This window comes from Periplaneta americana, chromosome 10 (genome assembly GCF_040183065.1).
Source record: "Periplaneta americana isolate PAMFEO1 chromosome 10, P.americana_PAMFEO1_priV1, whole genome shotgun sequence".
Classification (NCBI taxonomy): domain Eukaryota; kingdom Metazoa; phylum Arthropoda; class Insecta; order Blattodea; family Blattidae; genus Periplaneta; species Periplaneta americana.
In genome coordinates, this window is record NC_091126.1 from 139,353,890 (window position 1) to 139,375,891 (window position 22,002).

General features: G+C 34.6%; 1 protein-coding gene across 1 annotated transcript in view; it reads left to right on the forward strand.

Annotated features, from left to right (window-relative positions):
• LOC138708042 (MAM and LDL-receptor class A domain-containing protein 1-like) overlaps positions 1–22,002 on the forward strand; it is a 297,684-nt gene that overhangs the window by 201,098 nt on the left and 74,584 nt on the right. Inside the window, exons 4-8 of the mRNA XM_069838155.1 lie at positions 1,961–1,988; positions 7,002–7,157; positions 12,943–13,069; positions 14,730–14,898; positions 21,810–21,986. Coding sequence (XP_069694256.1) covers positions 1,961–1,988; positions 7,002–7,157; positions 12,943–13,069; positions 14,730–14,898; positions 21,810–21,986 — 657 coding nt within the window. The remainder of the gene's footprint in view (positions 1–1,960; positions 1,989–7,001; positions 7,158–12,942; positions 13,070–14,729; positions 14,899–21,809; positions 21,987–22,002) is intronic.

Below are 22,002 nucleotides of genomic sequence, written 5' to 3' on the forward strand. Positions count from 1 at the left end.
GTCTCCAAATCTGAGACGGCTATACTGACATATGTGGTTTCTGCATGGAATGATAGCCCTATATCAACAGTCCATGAAACTCGAATAAACTCATTTCGCCACATATAGTGACATGTGCTGTTTCTGCAATCCCTGTTTCAAATGTACTTCAGTTCTCCCAAACTTTCTAAAACATCTTAAGAAATGGCATGATAAATTTCATACTTGAAGTTCCAACAACACCCATGCCAGATAGTTTCTTTTTTTCCCCCCTGAAAATGTATTTTTGTACTTACTTACTTACTGGCTTTTAAGGAAAACGGAGGTTCATTGCCGCCCTCACATAAGCCCGCCATTGGTCCCTATCCTGAGCAAGATTAATCCATTCTCTATCATCATATCCCACCTCCCTCAAATCCATTTTAATATTATCTTCCCATCTACGTCTCGGCCTCTCCAAAGGTCTTTTTCTCTCCGGCCTCCCAACTAACATTCTATATGCATTTCTGGATTCGGCCATACGTGCTACATGCCCTGCCCATCTCAAACGTCTGGAATTAATGTTCCTAATTATGCCAGGTGAATAATACAATGCGAGCAGTTCTGTGTTGTGTAACTTTCTCCATTCTCCTGTAACTTCATCCCTCTTAGCCCCAAATATTTTCCTAAGAACCTCATTCTCAAACACCCTTAACCTATGTTTCTCTCTCAAAGTGAGAGTCCAAGTTTCACAACCATAAAGAACAACCGGTATTATAACTGTTTTATAAATTCTAACTTTCAGATTTTTTGACAGCAGACTGGATGATAAAAGCTTCTCAACCGAATAATAACAGGCATTGCCCATATTTATTCTATGTTTAATTTGCTCCCGAGTATCATTTATATTTGTTACTGGTGCTTCAAGATATTTGAACTTTCCACCTCTTCAAAAGATAAATTTCCAATTTTTATATTTCCATTTCGTACAATATTCTCGTCACGAGACATATCACATACTTTTTCTTTTCGGGATTTACTACCAAACCTATCTGTTTACTGTATTTTTGTACTATGATTGTTTTTTTTTAAAAAAACCCTTCACTTACAAGTCGCAAAACAGGTTTTTTATCTTAATGCATTCTATTACACGTTCAATGTACACAGCTTGTATAAGCAATTATTTTTTGGAAAATACATAAACACAGCATGTTAGAGGGAATAAAGAATAGTGACTCTCACATTTACGTGAAAATATAATTAATACACTATAATGACGCCGCACAACTAGTTCTGTAAATCTTACATTTTTCTGCCTCAAAAATTAAATTATTTTCGTGAAATTAAAAGTAACTCCAAGACGTTTAAGAGCAGACGGAACCACAATTCTCAGACTATAATACAATATGTTCAGTACACGAGCTGTAGGTAACTTTTCATTTTTATTCAGTATGTCTTGTCAGGTATAGGGATATAATTTTCTTTTATTACAATGCACATATTACAGTTTTGAATGAAAACTAGATATTCAAACATACTCTTCGCTAATTGTTCTGCCTATCTACTAAATGAACAAAGGATTATTTTAACAGAATTAATACATTAGAATATATGGATTAAGAAATTTAGGGAAAAGAGCTTTTCTATTATTACGTTCGAGACCTTTTCCTCTAATTACCTACTTCAATTAGTTCAGATGCAATTTGACAAATTTCTAACAGTATTGCAATAAACTGTATTAATTTCAGTCGTCTGTATATATATCGTTTTAGATACGAGGACAATGAAAAGAGGATTATGTTTCAGGGTCGTGAAGTCACGGAGCTGAGAGACGAAAGCAATTTTCGCATATGAAATTACAAGCTATCTGACTTGTAAAGCGAAATAGATGACGAGCTATCTAAATGCATTTCAATGTTCTTATGTATTTTATTTTATAAACACAAGGTAATATCATTTAATGCCCATTCCATTAATAATCTCTCTTTTTTTCCCTTTGCAGGACAGAGTGAGGAGACAAGAAACATCAGGCAAGTTCAGTTTTTCTCAGTACGCTGTAACAATTTAATACTACACCTACGTACATTACCCACGCAGATAAAATGTGACCTGAATTATTTCATATTTTCAATCTGTCACAAAAAACGACACACGTGTTCTTTATGTACTGTCAGTAAAACGTCCGAGAGTTAGTTTTGGAAAACGTATTGTCATTCTTGTGTTAAATTTTATATTACCTTGTAATATGTTTAAGCCTGCTATTGGCCATCTTCAGAACTGGTTATTTCTGGTCTTGGGGTCTTTTGTTTTGTTTCCTATGGGGGTGTGTTTGTGTATTGGAATCAAAGAGTGTGTGTATTCTGAAATTGAGTTTGTGTTGAGAATTTCATTTGTATGTGTTTTTGTGTGTCTGTATTTCGTATTGTTCACATTTCCCCCACGTCAGCCTATCCGTTCAGTGAATCTCTACACAGTTAGAGATTTTCGATCAGATACAATAAAATATGAAGTCTTATAGTGACAATTGTAGACAGCACTCAGAGCCAACGTTTAAATTATTAAGTGATTATTAAAACCCTATAACAATTTAAAATACGAAATAACTTTCCGCGGTTAAAAATATTGTGTACATTTGTACTTCCACACACCTTGTCAAAATTTAAATTTAAAACAGCTTGTCATCATTTCAAATAAGGTACACGTACCAAATAACGCCACCTTAACACATCAGTCACTTTTGCTCTGGAAATAAGTTATGTACAAACACGAAAATTATGAAATAGAAACTGTAATCTTATCTTTACAAAATAGCACAATGAAAATGGATATATTATATACCGGACAAGAATTAGAACTCAAACAGGAAAACTTTCTAAACTGGCGTTATTAGGAACAGGTTGTCCAATTAACGCCACCTATTTTCTAATAACCTATACACTTATAATTGTTAATGAATTTTTTTCCTAAGCAACACAAATTCAACTAAGCCACTAAATTTGAGTTTCTGTTAATAAAAGATACAAAATCACTCAATACTAATGAAAGATTCTTGATCTGAAACTGAAACACCAGATGGATTAGGAAAATATGTTTTACAGTGAAAAAAGAGACAATGTGACAAAGTAGAAAGTTATTAAACACAAAAGCATTTACCTTAGTTTAATATGAATGTTTTCCAATAAGTAAAATAAAAAAATTAAGTTATGTAAAATAAAAAAAAATAAGAGTTCGATAAGCAATTGAACCAATATCATCACTGCACATTCTGAACATTTGTAAGTTGAAAGCTTAGTGATTTTCCTGATGTTTTCACACTGATGCTGTACTGTCAGCCTTAGTACTAACATAACCTAAAATTTTGTCTGTAGACCTTTAACGACACATGGCGTTAAAGCGGTACTGAGTAATTGATAACATGACATGCCTGTTTCTCTAACATTCTCAAATTTTATAGATAGCAAATACTTTCTACACATAGAAGAATGTTTAAGGATCACGAAAATATATAGTTTAATATAGTTATTATTTGCTCAACACACAAAATAAAATATTGCCTCTTACCTTGATATAAGAACAGCCATTCACTATCAACACACAACAGGAAAATGATGGAATATAATGTCACTCGTAAATGTCAGCGGACAGCTAGTAACTCATTTCATCACTAGATTGCAAGCGAATGCAGGCTACAGTAGTGCACTATCGAAAAATTGCGTCGTTAACAAATTTTAATAGGGTGGCGTTAAAGGTATACAGGGCGTTATTTGGCTCAGGGACCTTATGAAATACCTTGTTAACCTCTAAAGTATCAAACAACGTGTCAGCTCTGAAATATCAAACGCCACACGAAACTTTAAAATACCGAACATATTGTCACTCTTTATAATAACGAGTATCTTATGAATCTCTAAATTATTAAGTACCTTATAAATCTCTGAAATATCAAACACCTTGCCAACTTTTATCATATCTAATAATTTTTCAATTTTTAAATACCGGTATATAAGTAATTCAACTTTTGGAATACCCACAACTTGTCAACCTTCTAAATACCAAACACTTTGTTAATTCTTAAATGTGAAATACCTTTTCAATATTAACATATCAAGGTTTAAAATATCAAACTTGTATGCAACATTCAAATATCATATACTTTTCAACCTTTAAAATATCAATTGTATCGATTTAATAACGTGAGGTATTTTAATAAAATTTAACACATTAGACATGACTCTTAGGAAATACAAAGTTATTTCACATTTATGTTGGAGTTAATGCGTACACTGTTAAGTCTATTTGATAATTCTAAATTAAAGGGCCAGATTACATTAGGCAAATCTAACTTAATGTGATATCTTATCATTTTACGCTAAATCGCTTTACGAAATAGGAATACAGAATAATTTGCTCCCTTTCTTTAGATTCAAGTATTGTATACGTAGTAGTTAATGACATCTTTTACTGGATTCAACAGAGTATTCATTACTTCATTACGTTTGATAAACATACATGTAGACTTAACGAGGTTAGCGAGCGAAATTAGATTAACACGTAAGTTCGTAACCAGAAAAGTGGGTTAAGTGGTTGTCTACCTACAATATCAGATTAAGAAATCTGTTTGGACAGAACACGTCAAAATTTTTTGTAGAATTTCAGTTATGATTTTCAGATTGGTATAATATTTTTCTATGACACTATATCAATTCAGATGAGCGAAGTAAGATTCAGTTTTTATATTAGGGACTGAAGTTAACACTCAGTTCACAAGAAAATGAAGTTCAATTTATTGTGAGATTCCAGCACGTCGGGCTATAAAATTAATACTGAAAATTCTATAGTTCTTAAGGCTAGGCAACACATCAAATGATTTGGCAAGTTCAGCAGAAATTATATTCTTGGAACAGCTATGCTACTTTTACAGCTGTTCTGCATATCGTCGTTGTTCCTGCAATAACTCCTACGTGCAAAATATAAAATTTCTCAGTAGGAAAATAAACCCATATTTATTCATTCTATGGCAGTGGTACTTAGGATATTGTAAATTCTTATATTTTCGAAAGAAAAAAAAAATTAATTTCATGTAGGATATTTTATTATTTGCTGTATCACTTCTTAAGTTATTTAATAGAGAAAATTCTGAAAACCAATAAATATGTCACATAGGAGTTATTGCAGGAACATGACGATATGTCATTGTGTTGCCTTTTTAAAATAAATTAAGAACTTTATTAAAACATAGTTCATGTTTATTAATGTCAGAATGAATCATAAGTAATGTTACTAATTTCAGGGGGTTATTCTTTGACATATTTTAACACAAGAATTTAATACAATTTTGCTCGTTTTTGTTTCCTTTTGGAGATACCAATTGTTTTATATGAATTATTTTATAGCGTGCTTTGGGAAAGCCATTCATTTATTCCCACACTCTCAATCAATTAAAAGTATATATCATTTATTTAACGACGCTCGCAACTTCCGAGGTTAAATCAGAGTCGCCGGTGTGCCGAAATTTTGTCCCGCAGGAGTTTTTACACGCCAGTAAATCTACTGACATGAGCCTGTCGCATTTAAGCACACTTAAATGCCATCGATCTGGGCCGGGATCGAACGCGCAACCTGGAGCACAGAATATGCCACCACTATACCGACTACGCTACCCAGACCGACTCTCAGTCAATTTAAGACGGCAATGTATTATGATAATGAATTGTTGAAATAATTTCAATTTTCTCCTTTAAATGTGCAGAAATTTGATCCAAACAAATGTAACATTGTAAAATAAAATTCTTTGCAGAACGAAAAGTTACATTTGTTCGGCTCAAATTTCTGCACCTTTAAAGGATAAAACTAAAAGTCTTTCAATCATTTATTATCATAATACAGTTCTCTCTTAAATTGATTGAGAATGTTTGGAATTAAATAGTTTTTCTTTTCAAAACAAGCTATGAAATATTTCATATACACCTTTTAACTCCAAAAGGAAGCAAATACAAGCAAAATTGTATTAATCTTATTTGTTTGGAATATCTTAAAGAATAACCCCCTGAAATTAATGACATTACTTACAGTTCATTTTGTACGCGACTTCACAGAAACGTAACCATGTCATTCAGGTACTATCATCTGGTGGTAGATGAAAGAAACCCACTGTTCGATATTACCCGATGTCCGATATTACCCAACTCTCCCCAATACTTCGTGGATGAAGACTTTAAAGTCTGAATTAATAATATGGATTTAATGTTGTATGTATGGTAGGTGGAATGGGACTTTCTGTGATTACCCCGATTAAAGCTGTTTGAAAGATCGTGGTATGTGTTGTTGATACTTACTCTATTGTCATTAAAATTAATTTTATGAGCAAATTTCCTTATTTGCACAGCGAAAAACTCAAACTATACATCTTAAGAAAAAATATATCTCAAAATTCTATTGGTATAAAAGCACTGAATATTATCATTATTAAATTATGCATAGTCGTTTCCGTTCTCGGTATATTGTGGATCAAAATTATTCACGTTTATATCTTCCGTTTCCCGTTCTCGTTCAGGTTGTCGTTCCCGGTTTATTGTGGACAAGCCTTAATCATATTGAATAAACGAAGTCTCATCTACCCTGTATATACATTCGGGCACTAATGACCGAAATATCAGCTGAGGTTAGGTTCGAATATGTTGGAATAAATTGGGTTTCTTTGGTAAGTAATTTGGTTAGAAAAGGATGGGATGTAAAATACGATAAGATTAGGATTATGATATGGATAGAATTAGAATATAATAACGATTGGGTTAGGTTAGGATAAATGTTTAAATAGATTTAGATTAGATTAGGTGATGTTAATTTGGGTTAGATGAAGTTAATTGAGGTTCGGCAGGGTCAGGATATTTGGTTTATGGATAAGATAATAGTTCTAACAGTGAAAGAATGTAAGATGAAAATTCATGTACAATACAAGATCTAATTTCTTTTTTTCCTCGTACTGATATTTAATAAAATGAATGTCATTGTTCACATGCAAACAATATTGCGCTGCTTTCCAGAAATATGCGACTTCGGTTCAGACAATGATCTCATCACTTGTGACTGGTCCAATCGCAATGGGTCAATGCTGCAGTGGCAGACTGGTTCAGGATCTCTGGCTAACTGGCTGGGAGGACCCAACAGGGATTCTGGCACTGGTGACGATGCAGTTAAAGGTAAGGTTCTCTTTGCTCCAGGAGTTTATTCTCCTACAATTTATTTGATTTATCCTTCGAGCAGGCGCGCTGTGATATAATGTACCACAATTTCAATTCTTTTTCCATGTCGTAGGTCTTTTGTCAAAGCATTAATGCGGTAGTCTGCTAGCTAGGGCCTATCTATCCATTCTAGTGTCGCACGTGTACTGATATAATTATCACATCTGCAGTAACGCTTCTTTATTATTATTCGAAGAGTTATCACTTAGGTTCTGATAAAGTAGCCGTATCAGGATAGGCATTCTTGGTCCGTGCGTTTTGTTTACAAACATTAACTAGTTGTCTCGTGTCCCCCCGCCGACAGTAGTAACGACGTATATTCAGTTCCTGAAGGCCAATTCATAAGGGGATATTTTACAGGAGTCAAGTGCTTGAAGCAAGTCGACTTTCCTTCGACTTTCCGCGTGTGATATGATCGAGACAGTCAAGTTGTGACTTGGGGGTCAAGCAGAATTTGAGTTGACGACTCGCCAACTTTTGTGTGCACTTTCCCATCACGTGATCTACTTGACTCCACCAATTTCCTCGTGTGAATTCTAACTTGTAGCAAGTAGCAACTTCCAAGGATATATAGTGGAAGGTCTGTGATTGTTTACATTAATAGCTAATTAATTTAAATATCGAATTTGAGATTAGTTTAACTTTCAAACCCCACATTTTAACAATTACTAATTCTGCTTACGAATCACTTGGATTCGTAATTCGAAATTATTAAAGCAACCACCTGTTTTTAGGTTAGGCCTACCCTGATTAGAAGCAAGTGGAATGTGCTACAATAATTTGGAATCCTCGTTGAAAAACAACGTTCATTCTATCGAGTTGATACAGAATAAATCCCTTGTCCATTCCATATCCCAATTACTTAGATTATTGAGACGAATTTTTGGTTTCCATACGTTCAATGACAGAAGAACGACTTACTCGATGATATTTCTCAGAAAATTATGAACAAAAATAAACCAATTCCGCTGAAATACTCAAATATGTATAGAATAAATTTGGTATTTAATATCTCTAGATTGAAAAAAATAACACAACTTGTCCCTCGTTTTGGCCCTACAATTTATCATCAATTTATAAAATTTATTTTTTTTTTGTCAATACTGAATCATTATAAGCTACATTACTTTCATGTTTTCATTTCTCTAATTTCTATAGCTAATGAGTTGCATATACCTATTTTATAACTGCTGCTCGTGTGAATCATTATCAATAATAAATTATAATTAAATTGTTCACGTAAGGCCTATATTTAGGGCCTATGTGAAGAAGGTGCTTTGATGTGCATCTAGCATCTATACAGTACTATATAATCTACCTTATTGTAACATTTTTAGAATTGCATGAGATGTACGAACTTCCGTGGAATATATACAGCATGAGAAATACTTCAATAATAGTAATAAAAATTAATATTAAACAAGAGGGAATTATTACTTCAGAAACTTGTTACGAAACTTAAAGCACAAAATGTCCATAACATTAACGTAGAAGTGGTACGCAAGAAGGTAAAAAACTTAAAACAGTGTACCTCCAAGCTCACAACATTAAGAGTGTTTTTTACGTGTGGAACATGGTTTCAAGTTCAGTGACTCCGCGTGATCACAAATATGGCGCCAAGTTTAGAGGCTTCAAGCACTTGACTCTTTCCTGTAAACTATCCCCGTGTGAATCAGGCATAATGGCTGTACTGTCCATTCCCTGATGTTTTAGCTAGGGTGTGGGGAGCGTTCTTCCCAGCAGGTAGAGTTTTGGCTAGTACGTATGCATCAACATTTCCTAAACACAGAAAGCATAGTACTTTGTTGCATACATTGTAAGAGCTACAGTCTGCATTTCACGAGAAGATCCGAGCAAGGAATGCGAGTTTTTCCCCCACTCGTATATAATCTATCCCTGACACGGAACCGGCCAGTCATTGACTAAGCCTTGTTTGTACCAGCCGACCAATGACACAACTCCCATCCACCTGCTCCTTCAATAACGCTGAGTTACTGGTTTACTCTCTCCTCTTACCCCGCAAGGACCATGCACCCCTCGCAGGGACCCTCTCTTGAAATTTGGACAGTATTTTATCCGAACAGTAGTTATCACTATTGGACAGAGAACCCAACGTGCCTGGTCGTGTTAATGTAAATGGGAACAACGTTATACTTTAGTATTAAAGAGACGGGTATGGAGAGAAATGTATTTAGCAACTCTTACACATCAGAGAACTACAGAAACGTGCCCTTCTATTGAAGAAAAGAGAAAACTCAGAAGTGTTTAATGTGATGAAGAAGCAGATAACACTAGACCCCTATTAAAAGAATTCACGACACGAATTCAGAAAAGGGTTCTCCAACTTCTAATAATGAATATAACAGTGATCTAGAAGGATGTAATAGTAGTCTAAACATCGTATGGTTTGCTGAGAAAAATTGTGTATCCTAATGGTGGAAACTAGCTTTCCGATAAGAGGCTAAATTTTCTTAATTTTCAATGCACTACAAAATATTTTAGTGAGCTTAATAATGTTCATTTTATAGTCAAAATTTTGTAACTTGCGTTTTATTTGATTAAAATTGAGCAACATAATAATTTTATTATGAAAACATAATCCATGTCAACAAAAAAATTGCAAACATGTTCAAGAAACTTACATGGGGCACAAGATACCCCGCGCGTTTTCTTATGAAAAATGAGTGGGCGCGCTCATCAGATGGTTAAATTTCTCATAGATATGAACATAATTAATGGTGAGTTTACACATGCATGGATTCATTGGTGCCAATAGCTATTGGCGCGCAAGTAAAAAAACACTTTCACGTGTAAACCTTTACTGGCGTGCAAGTTTCGAGAGATAACGAATGACCTATACTATAACTGATCTGGCACTATAGAAATTTTGGCTGTCGCAGTATGTATACTATTTCAATTCTATTTAATCATTGAAACGCTTCAGTATTCATGTTGCGCTCCTATAAATGATGGATTATACAATAGCTGACATCATTCTTTAAAATGATGAAGACATCTTCCAATGTGTTTATTTTTATTTTTATTGTGTATATTTTATATTGAATTATCGGCTTCTGTTTTTGTGTCATTCGTACTTGATTCTATCAACATTAATATGTATTCCACTATGTTGATTTTCATTACATGATGTAATTTTTTTATGTAACTACCTCTTTTGACGTCATTATGTACCTAAACCGTATCAGTATGTAATTACAAGAGAGCGGAATTTAGGTAAAAACCTATTATTTTTCTTGATACATACAGGCTTGAGATTTAATATTTAAATTTTTCGTGGAAATATAGGTATAAGTATCATTTTTCGTAACTGTTTTTCGTTTTCCTTAATATCATCTACCGTTTACATTCCAAGACGGTTAACAACTCCTTCCTAGCAGTGAACAACACAATAGAGGAGTACCTCCGAGCCACCCCTTCGCATTCTTACAATCTTTCAACCCTAAAATTCCAACTTTCAGTCGCCCTGGGTAACGTAGTCGGTATAGTGGTGACCTTCTGTGCTCGAGGTTGCGGGTTCGATCTCGGCCAAGGTCAATGGTATTTAAGTGTGCTTAAATGCGACAGGCTCATGTCAGTAGATTTACTGCATTTAAAGAACTCCTGCGGGACAAATTATTATTATTATTATTATTATTATATTGAAATAATATTATTAATCACCTGGGCAGTCACAGAGGAAAATTCTTATGAATTATTTTAATTCATTACAATGTAGCAGTTAGGTACGGTCGCCATTTCGATTAAAAATAATTGAAATGTTTCCTAATGATAGATTACAAGACTCAAACAATAAACTATTTACAGTTTTAGCTAGCTTACTGCGTTGGACAAAAATATTCCTTCTCACATTAACGACGTTGAAAAATGCAAATTAATGTTTGTAAAGTCGAAATCATTATTTCAGGAAATAAATGTACGAAATAAAATGGAACCACCAAAAAAAATGTCACTTCTACAATCTTATTCCTTACATTTTAAAATTAACTCGTCACAAGACAATTGAAGGGTTCAGAACCATAGCGGGCCAAGCGCCATTTACTAAAACCGTAGAAAACAAGGGTTGAAATGAAGTTATTACCATAATTTAACGGAAACATATAGCAAGTAAAATATATTATACACATAAAAACTAAAGAATATGTCAATATTCATTAAACTATGGTATTCACTTAACTTTAAATCTTGTTTTCTCCGTTTTAATAAATGGTGCTTGGCCCACTATGCATCTGAACCCTTCAGATGAAGTAACAGAAATATAATCAATCATCATGACGTCAAATCCATCTCACTCTGGGAGAGTATGTTTTTATTTTTATGTAAATCTGGCTCTCAATAATGATTCAGAGTTAAAATAATCTTTTTTTTTAGTAATTGTGCATAAAATTGTACCACATCCGTTTATATCAAATATTTACATCAAATGCTTAACGAGTACTAAGAAAATCAATGTATACACACCATAAAAATGACCAACACATCACCTTCACAGTATCAGACCTGCCCTCCTAGTTCTTTATTATTTTGTCGAACATTGTTTGCACCATGTTTGCAACTCAAGGCCTTGTTTCATTGTCTTGCTTGTATGTAGTGTCTAAAAAAATTCCGAATATAAATATATTAAGTCATTCCCTCTAAATATCCTAGAAGACAATAATGACTACAAAATGTAATCAGAATATTCATGTTTGGCTATTAGAATTTTCTTTTTAATCCTGAACTCTTAACTGTCCTATAATTTTATTAATTATAAGTTCCAAGGTTCTCCACATTCTTGATTGTTCGCCGAAGAGTTCTCCAAGGCATATATGATTTTCTTTCTCTAACAAGCTAATAAACTGCGAAGAAGCCACTAGCTTCCGAAACTAAAATGAAGCGCTTTTGGTTGTTTGTGTTTCAAGATTAGCTAGAAAAATTTGCATTTCAGCATAAATTCTGCAACAAATTACATTACATCAACGTCAAACATTATACGAAAATTGTATATTTATGAAAAGGTTAAGGTTATTTATTCGCCAATTAGTATAGACTAGCAATCGCGAGCAGACGACACAAATCCAGAGATGAAACTGGTAACTACATAGTCGGCAACCATTTTTTGGATCAATCTCCAGGAATAAATCTGATAGAAGCATAAGAAAATGTTATTTATTATGTCGTTTTAGGCAGATTAGGTTATCATAATAGACGTTAATGGAATTTTGAATTCAACTGAACTGTATGGTGGCGCCATTTCATGGATGTTGTGGAACTGTAACCGGTGGCGTTGGATCGTTAGAAGTACAGATTTAAAAGTTTAATGATACCGTGTGCTATTCATAGACATTTCTCTAGCCAGTTACCTTTGTTTCCTTCGTTTTTTTTACTTAATACTAATACAATCACAACACCCATGCCCGAGGCGGGACTCGAACCCACAACCCTTCGGACCAAGCGATAGGGACATGCCGTGCCCCTACCGCTTGAGCCATCCGGGCCGGCTAAAGCTAAGAATGTCTATGAATACGACCACCGTGACTAACACTCCACTAAGCAACGCTGTATATAGTGGCCGTACAATCTAATCTAACTATAAAATAGCTTAACAAAATTATTAGTTACTTTTCTTGCAACCCAGCAGCAGTATCAATAATCGGCTAGTATAACATTAGCGGCATTCCTCCACATCGCTAACGTGACAGTTTTGAATATTATGGCCGTCATGTTTAAAATTTCAACTTTCTAGGTGGGTACGTGTTCTTCGAGACGTCACTTCTAGGAGCGTCGCCTGAAACTAGAGCCGCTCAGAACGCTTTCCTAGACAGTGGCGTAATGGACAGCACTGGAGCGGAAGGAAAGTGCGTGGCTTTTAGGTAAGTAGTCGCTGTAAAATAAGCAAGGCATTTCGTTTAATTTCAATATATGACTTGCAAAATAGCCCTACACAGATTGATTCACCAGAATTTACCATCTCTTACGGAATTTAAAAGGGGTAGTGAGGACCGATAAGCTAATACGATAACATTAGGAGTAATCACGATCCGTCTGTGCTTATCTGTTTAACAAATATTTGTTAAACACCAATATATGTTAAACAGATAAGCACAGACGGATCCTGATTACTCCTAATGTTAACCCTTACGGAGTTTATTTCCGAAGAAATTTTGAGCAAAATATATCTATAAACTTTTGTGTTAATCTCAGTAGTTTCAGAGTTACACTAATTTGAAATTGTTTGTAAAATACCGTTATTCTTGAATTTTGAGAGTAAAAGAATATCAGAGATAAAGAATGAACACTTCAGGAGTATCATTTCTTTAATTACCTAATATTATGAAGCTATAAATCTGCAGTGCTCGGGAAAAGTGACATAAGTCAGTTTCCACAAACCATTTTTGATAATTTATTGACAACTTACACTGGTTTATGTCGATTTGATTTTTTTCTCTATGAATTATTGTAATGGGAGAAATACTTATGTATTTTTTTTCCAAGCGAGCAGACGTTCCGTAAGTTGTCAATAAATTATCAAAAAAGGTTTGTGGAAAATGACTTATGTCACTTTTCCCGAGCACTGCAGAAATGTGTCTTGAATTTCAAAGTTGTTTCGTACAGATTTTTTTTTTTTTCGATTTTTAATTACAAAATTATATTCTATGACGCATTTATCACAATAATTGTTACAAATCACGCCAGTGTTGTAAATTCTTCAATACTGTACATTACTATGCATAATTAAAATATAAAGAATCAAGTTCCTAAAGTTGTATGATTTGTAACAATTTTTGTGATAAGTGCGTAATAATGATGTCATTTTTAGTCAAAAAATTGAAAAATAAAATCTGTACAAAGCAACTGACAACACACTTTTCGCTTCAGGACACTAGCCAAATGAAGTAATGATAGTTCTGAATAGTTCAATCTCTATTTGTAATATTCTTTTATTCTTCAAACTAAAGAAAAAAAGGTATTTTACGAACAACTTCAAATTAATGTAACTCTGAAAATACTGAAATTAGGACAAATGTTTTGGTTCGAGTCCTGATGGGAGAAAAAATTTTCTCATGAAATTTCGGCCCGTGTATGGAACCGGTGCCCACCCAGCGTCGTGATGCACTTGGGGAGCTACGATAGGTAGCGAAATCCGGTTGCGAATGCCAGCTATAAAGGCTGAGGGGATCATCGTGCTAACCACACGATACCTCCATTCTGGCTGGATGATCGTCCACCTTTGTTTCGACATGTGGGCGTGAGACCAGCAGTCGGCTGGTCGGTCTAGGCCCTTCACGGGCTGTAGCGCCACGGATTATTATTATTATTATTATTATTATTATTATTATTATTATTATTATTATTATTATTAGGACAAACGTTTATATACTTTTTTGCTCAATATTTTCGGAAATAAGCTCCGTAAGTAACGGTAAATCCTCGTGAATCACTCTGTATATCGCGTCAGAACTTAATTGGAATTATTTCTATAAATAAGTAAAAGATGAATATTGTGTTCACATGAGTACATAATGTCCTCAGCTACTACGTGGATGGTCTGAGTGCTGCGGGACTGAGAGTTCTTCTGCACCCGCTGAACGAGGAGGGTCTGCCCGCCGGTTTCGACAGAGTGTTGTGGAGCACCAAGGATCCCACTAACCAGAAATGGCTAGAGGCCGAGGTTCTCTACACTTTCAAGACGGACCACCAGGTATTGAAATACAGTTTAGATACTACTAATATTGCTCTAAAAAGTTGCTCTTGGATGTCGCTTGCACGAACCCACAATTCCCAGGCAATGACTCAGTGATATGGATCCCATACGAGCATTCGAGCTGCACATCCGGCGGAGAATTTGCAAATCAACATGTTTGCATTGCTGGTGTAGACTGCATGGTTATCGATCCGTAACCTCCCACGTGTTTTTACTTCAAAGCTTTGATTAACAACAGCATGCACAAAAGTATATTATTTAATACTGAATGCTAAATTGCGTTTTACGGGTTATTCAAAGTGGTGACTGTCTGAGTCACACATTCCCCACATATTTCGAAGAAATTGTTAATTACATGGAAATATATTACCGTATATCTCGCAATAATTCCTTTCTTTATATCATTTCGAAGCTCGTATTTGGTGTGAAAATTATTCCTGTATAATTTAATTATCAGAGTTCCCCACAAATAATACTCCCACATGAAAAGGTCTGAAGAACGTGCGGATCATATCCATCTAGAAATACTTGTCATCAAAAAACTACCTACAGTATTCAAATAATTATTAGCAGAACGCTGTCGCAAAATACTGTTGGAAATAGCATTTTGTTTGGTGAATGCCCACTATAGGAGACATAGGCCAAATTTACACTAATCCTAAACATTTAGTATAAATTGTTGCTTGTGTAGGCAGTCTTTTACATTAGATTTGCGAAAATTGGTTTATAGCGCAACATTGACAGTGATAAAAGTGTGAAATATACGAGTGAAACGAGCGTTGAGCGACTTCCGCCGATTTTGGAATAGACACCGACGCACTTGAACTGCCAACATAGAAATAATAAAATCACACTCAATCGCTTTCACCTTCATCTTGACGGGATAATAAAAGCTTAAACTAACCTAACCTAACCTAAGTGCGTCGGTGTCTATTCCAAAATCGGCGGAAGTCGCTCAACGCTCGTTTAACCAATATTCGTTCAATGGGCGGTGGATACTCTACATTGACCTTTTGTTTTTTAGTCGCTGTCAACATTTCAGAACATGGCGACAGTATCCGAGAGCAGTAGCCTAAGCCTCCGAATTTAATGTACCTATCACAAAATATGGCTACTATAATTATTCGGTTTGCAGTTACAGCATACGATACGTCAATTTTTTGTGACGTAATGGAATTTCATGAATTAATCTGGTATTATTAATTGAAGGGCTCAGAGCCAAAGGCGATCAACCCACAATTTTGTATTGTTCGTTATTATGCTTTTTTTCAAAACTATACATCGTTGTTATAGATTCATGATATTTTTTGTATTTATTCAATATAGACCAAATAAAATAAATTGTGAAACCAATAATTTTTGTCAGGATCCTCTTAATATAAACTCTTATTTACTCATTTTGTAATTGTTGGTTAGTCGCCTTTGACTCTGAGCCCTTCAATTGTGCTCCACAACGTAGACCTATTGTTCTGTGAAGTAACATGACTGAGTAAATAGAAATGCCTCAAATGAAAGAAAAAAAAATATATATATGATCCAGTTGAGGAGAGTAGAGATAATTATTTCAATGAAACACGGGAAGCAAGTCGCACACTTAGAAAAAAAAGGGAGGTCACTTGAAGGAAAAACTGAATGAGGTAGAAACAAATAGTAAGAATAAAAACATTCGAGATTTACTGTATATAAGGGTATAAAGGAATTTAAGAACGGATATCAGGCAAGGGTAAACGTGATCAAGGATGAGAATGGTCACTTACTTGCAGACTGTCATTCATTCCTGAACAGATGGAAAAACTATTTTGGGCATTTACTAAATGTACATAGGCCAAATTGAAATGATCGGGACGAAATTCAAATACAAACTGCTGTAACATTTATATCCGAACTCACACTTTCAGAAGTCGAAATTGCGATAGAAAATCTAAAAAAGTACAAGTCTCCAGGTATCGATCAAATTCCAGCAGAATTAATACAAGAGGGTGGAAGCGCATTTTCTAACGAAATTTATAAACTTGTACTTGCTATTTGGGAAAAGGAAATTGTACGAGAACAATGGAAGGAGTTCGTAATTGTACCTATTTTTAAGAAGGGAGACAAGACTAAATGTGACAACTTTGGAGGAATACCACTTTTCCTGACGTCGTACAAAATTTTGTCCAATATTCTTTTGAGAAGATTAACTCCGTACGTAGATGAAATTATTGGGGATCATCAGTGCGGTCTTAGGCGTAATAGAGCGACTATTGATAAGAATTTTTGTATTCGACAAATAGTGGGAAAAAAAAATGGAAGTATAAGGGTACAGTACATTAGTTATTCACAGATTTCAAAGAGGCATATGACTCCGTTAAGAGAGAAGATTTATATATTATTCTTAATGAATTTGACATTCCCTAGGAACAAGTTCGATTAATTAAAATATGTCTCAGTGAAACTTACAGCAGAGTGCGTATAGGCCAGTTTCTATCTGAAGCTTTTCCAATTCACTGCAGGCTAATGCAAGGAGATGCATTATCACCTTTACTTTCTAACTTCACTCTAAAATATGGCATTAGGAAAGTTCAGGATAACAGAAAGGGTTTCGAATTGAACGGGTTACATAAGCTTCTTTTCCATGCGGATGACGTGAATATGTTAGGAAAAAATCCACAAACCATTAGGAAAACACGGAAATTTTACTTGAAGCAAGTTAAGCGATCGGTTTGGAAGTAAATCCCGAAAAGACAAAGTATATGATTATGTCTCGTGACCAGAATATTGTACGAAATGGAAACAAATACTGGAGATTTATCCTTCAAAAGGGTGGAAAAATTCAAATATCTTGGAGCAACAGTAACAAATATAAATGACAGTCGGGAGGAAATTAAACGCAGAATAACTATGGGAAATGCGTGTTATTATTCGGTTCAGAAGCGTTTGTCATCTTGTCTGTCGTCAAAAAAACTGAAAGTTAGAATTTATGAAACAGTTCTATTACCGGTTATTCTGAATGGTTGTGAAACCTGGACTCTCACTTTGAGAGAGGAATAGAGATTAAGGGTGTTTGGGAAAAAGGTTCTTATGAAAATATTTGGGGTTAAGAGGGATGAAGTTACAGGAGAATGGTGAAAGTTACACAACGCAGAACTGCACTCATTGTATTCTTCACCTGATATAATTAGGAACAATTAAATCCAGACACTTGAGATGAGTAGGGCATGTAGCACGTATGGGCGAATCCAGAAATTCATATAGAGTGTTAGTTGGGAGACCGGAGGGAAAAATAACTTTGGGGAGGCCGAGACGTTGATTGGAGAATAATATTAAAATGTATTTGAGGTAGGTGGGATGTGATGATAGAGACTGGATTAATCTTGCACAGGATAGGGACCGATGGCGGACTTATGTGAGGGCGGCAATGAATCTGCAGTTTCCTTAAAAGCCATTTGTAAGTAAGTAATATATATATATATATATATATATTAGCGTGAATCAACAATACCTTCAGCCATGTTCTGGAAAATTATATTACAGGCGTCCACTGCAGTTCAGCCGTAATTTCTTAAGCAGTTTCTTACAATTTTAAAAGTTTTGTAGTTTTATGGACGGAAGCTTTTGAAACTACTCCTTACTACTGTACTCGGCGTAGAACTTTCTTTGAGGAACGTTCTGTTGTTGATCCAGTTTCATCGAGTTTTCCGTCTGTTATAATACCTGGTTTTCTCTTAGCAGTTCTATCATTTAGCGATCGCTTTTCTCCCGCGACATTTCTGGGCCACTGATCCATGAACACAAGCATGATTGATGAACAGATGAGCGAAGAGCCCGTATGAACGCTCAGTAATTTAATCCAATCCAACAAACTAAATAAAATATGTTTATAGTGGTAATTATGTTAATTCCATCAATCCAAGTAACGCGCAAATAGAACGCAAGTAACATTTTAAAATTCATTTTCAGAACGGAAAGTTATATAGTTCGGATAAAATTTCTGAGCATTTGAAGGACAAAACTAGAACTCTTTCTATCATTTATTTCATAATACACTGTCCTCTTAAATTGACTGAGCATATTGGGAATTAAATCAATGGATTTTCCAAAATATGCGTATTAAATGTTTCATGTAAAACAATTTTATCTGGAAAAGGAAGAAAAACAAGCAAAATTGTATTAAACTTTTTGTTTGGAATATCTCAAAGAATAACTTTCTGAAATTAATGACATTATTTGCGGTTCATCCTATATGCCTATTCCATACAGAGAAATCCCTATTTTATGTAGTATATTAGATTTTTAGAAACAAACTTTTATGTTTCATATATACGCAGATTGAACTCTAACGAATCCCATTAATTTGAAGGGATTATTCTTTGAGATATTTCAAACAAAAATGTTCAATAAAAATTTGCTCGTTTTTACTTTCTTTTCAAGAAAACAATTATTTTGTGTGAAACATTTCATAGTGTGATTTGGGAAAGCCGTTGATTTAATTCCCAATATGCTCAGTCAAGTTAAGAGAGCAAATTATTATGATAATGCATTTTTGAAAGAATTTTAGTTTTTTCCTTTAAACGTTCAGAAATTTGATCCGAACAAATTCTGCATTCCGCAAAGTAATTTTACAATACAACATTTGGTCGGATCAAGTTCTTATACATTTTGAAGAACAAAACTAAAATTCTTTCAACCATGTATTATCATAATACATTGCTCTCTTGAATTGACTGAGCACATTGGGAATCAAATTAATGGCTATCCCGAAACACGTTATGAAATATTTCACTTAAAACAATTACTTTTCATCTAGAAAAGGATGCAAAATGAAGGAAAACTGTTTGAAATATTTTGCTTGAAATATCTCGAAGAAAAATACGTTCAAATTAATAACATTACTTACGGTTCAATTCACCCAACATAACGGAAAAAAAAATACAAAGTATTCTTAGATTACAACTTGAATGTTCTGTTACACCATGTACCGTTCACAATACGAGGAAACATGTATTTTATGTACGATGGAGATTCTGTTCATTTCCATGTTAATGTTCGCCGATTTATTAATCAAATGTTCCCTGACAGACGAATTGGTAGAGATGGACCAACACCGTGAACCCTGCGTTCTCTGGACCTACATAAGTTCACTATACTTTCATTTGTCATTGAATGGAGCTTGTAAATGGACCACCGGTGCAGATGAAGAGTCTTCGAGCCCATATTTTGGAACGCTGCGAGAGAAAACGATATTCTCCAGGGATGCATAAGCACATCCGAGATTCAATACGACGATGAGTTGATGCATGTATTCATTCTAACGGGGACCATCTTGAACAATTCCGTAAGGTACATTTTCATGTGGTATGGTAATTTTATTTCATAATATACCGCATTATACATTGTAAGCAGAGTTGTGAGAAAGGGCTTTAGCAAGGAAATGAAGCGTTTCTGGACAAATGTTCATATAACATTTTTACATCCTCTATATAAGAGGAATGTTCCACCAAATATTTTGACGTAAATTTTAGTTACACCCTTTATATACACACTTAATAGTTACGGTCTTGCGTAAATGTGGTTTATAAACTGCGAATATATATATATATATATATATATATATATATATATATATATATATATATATATATATACTCAAAATGATTAAAAACTGGCATGTAGTAATCTGAATTACATTCCGAGACACCAAATTTTTCACGACTGGTTATAAATTGAGTGAATAAGAATTCGAGTGAAAACATATTACAGCTTAATCGATCATGCAGGTTGGCAAAGAGTAATTTCTTCGTCACAGAGCCTTTAGGACTGGCGTTTCAGTACGTGTTCAATTTGGAAGCAGGATCTGAAATTAAGCTTTCATGTAATATTTGACATATACATCCTCAATCTGCTTCATCAATAAGGTTTATAATATTTTTATTTGGCTATTTTACAATGCTGCAACAACATTTCAGGTTATTTAGCGTCTGAATGAAATGAAGGTGATAATGCCGGTGAAATAATTCCGGGGTCCAGCACCGGGAGTTACCCAGCATTTACTCGTATTGGGTTGAGGAGAAACTCCAGAGAAAACCTCAACCAGATAACTTGCCCCAACCGGGATCCGAACCCGGGCCACCTGGTTTCGCGGTCAGACGCGCTAACATTTAGTCTACAGGTGTGGTCTTTATAATCTTATGCGACATCTCGTTTTGAAGTACCTGCCCAATAGAGGATCTGTTTAATTTATCGAAAATATTTTGAAAATTAACAAAAGTGGAGTAAGTTATTTTGGAAAGCCATAGTTTGTTCAATGATTAGCCTAATTGAAGAGCATATTTAACAATAATATTCCATTACTTAGGCACAGAAACATATGTGAAGCACTGAATACAGTAGACTCTCCTAATTTCAACAGAACAGTATTAAAAATTCTGTCCAATAAGGGTAATTGGTGTGGCAGGTGAAATGAATACAAATTCTTATTGGTTATCTATCAACGAATACAGTACTGTACTTGCATTTTCTGCCTCCCAGAGACTTATGTATGCACTTCTAGTACCACAGTGGGTTTCGACAGTTCCGTCTCACAAACAGTGTTATATGTACAGTCCCTGGCCAAAGTATTAGACCCACCTTCATTTTTGGTAACTCATTCATTTCAGAAAGCAAATTTTAATAATATTCACCTACCATTGATATTGTTAAGGAACACTTGTAGCAGCTGTTGTGGAAAAACTTAATTAATTAATTTTCTGCTTACATTAGCATGTATATTATGTTAAAAAAAAGGTGCGTCTAATAATTTGGCCAGGGACTGTACTTTAATGTATGAACCCGTCCGGGAGTAGTCGGAATTGTCGTCCACGTAATAATCAAGACTTGAAATAAGACATCTGAAGATATTCTCAAATGTAATTCATTTAATTTTCCAACAGATTGTATTCGAAGGACTGGCGAAGGATTCCTCTGACGCATATAGGAGGTACCGTGGATTTGTGGCCGTCGACAACGTGGCCGTCAAACAGGGAAGCGAATGCAAAGGACACTGCACATTCGAGGGTGGATTTTGCGGTTGGACTAACGAAGAAGGAGACGATTTCGATTGGAGTCTGGTAAGTACTTAGTACT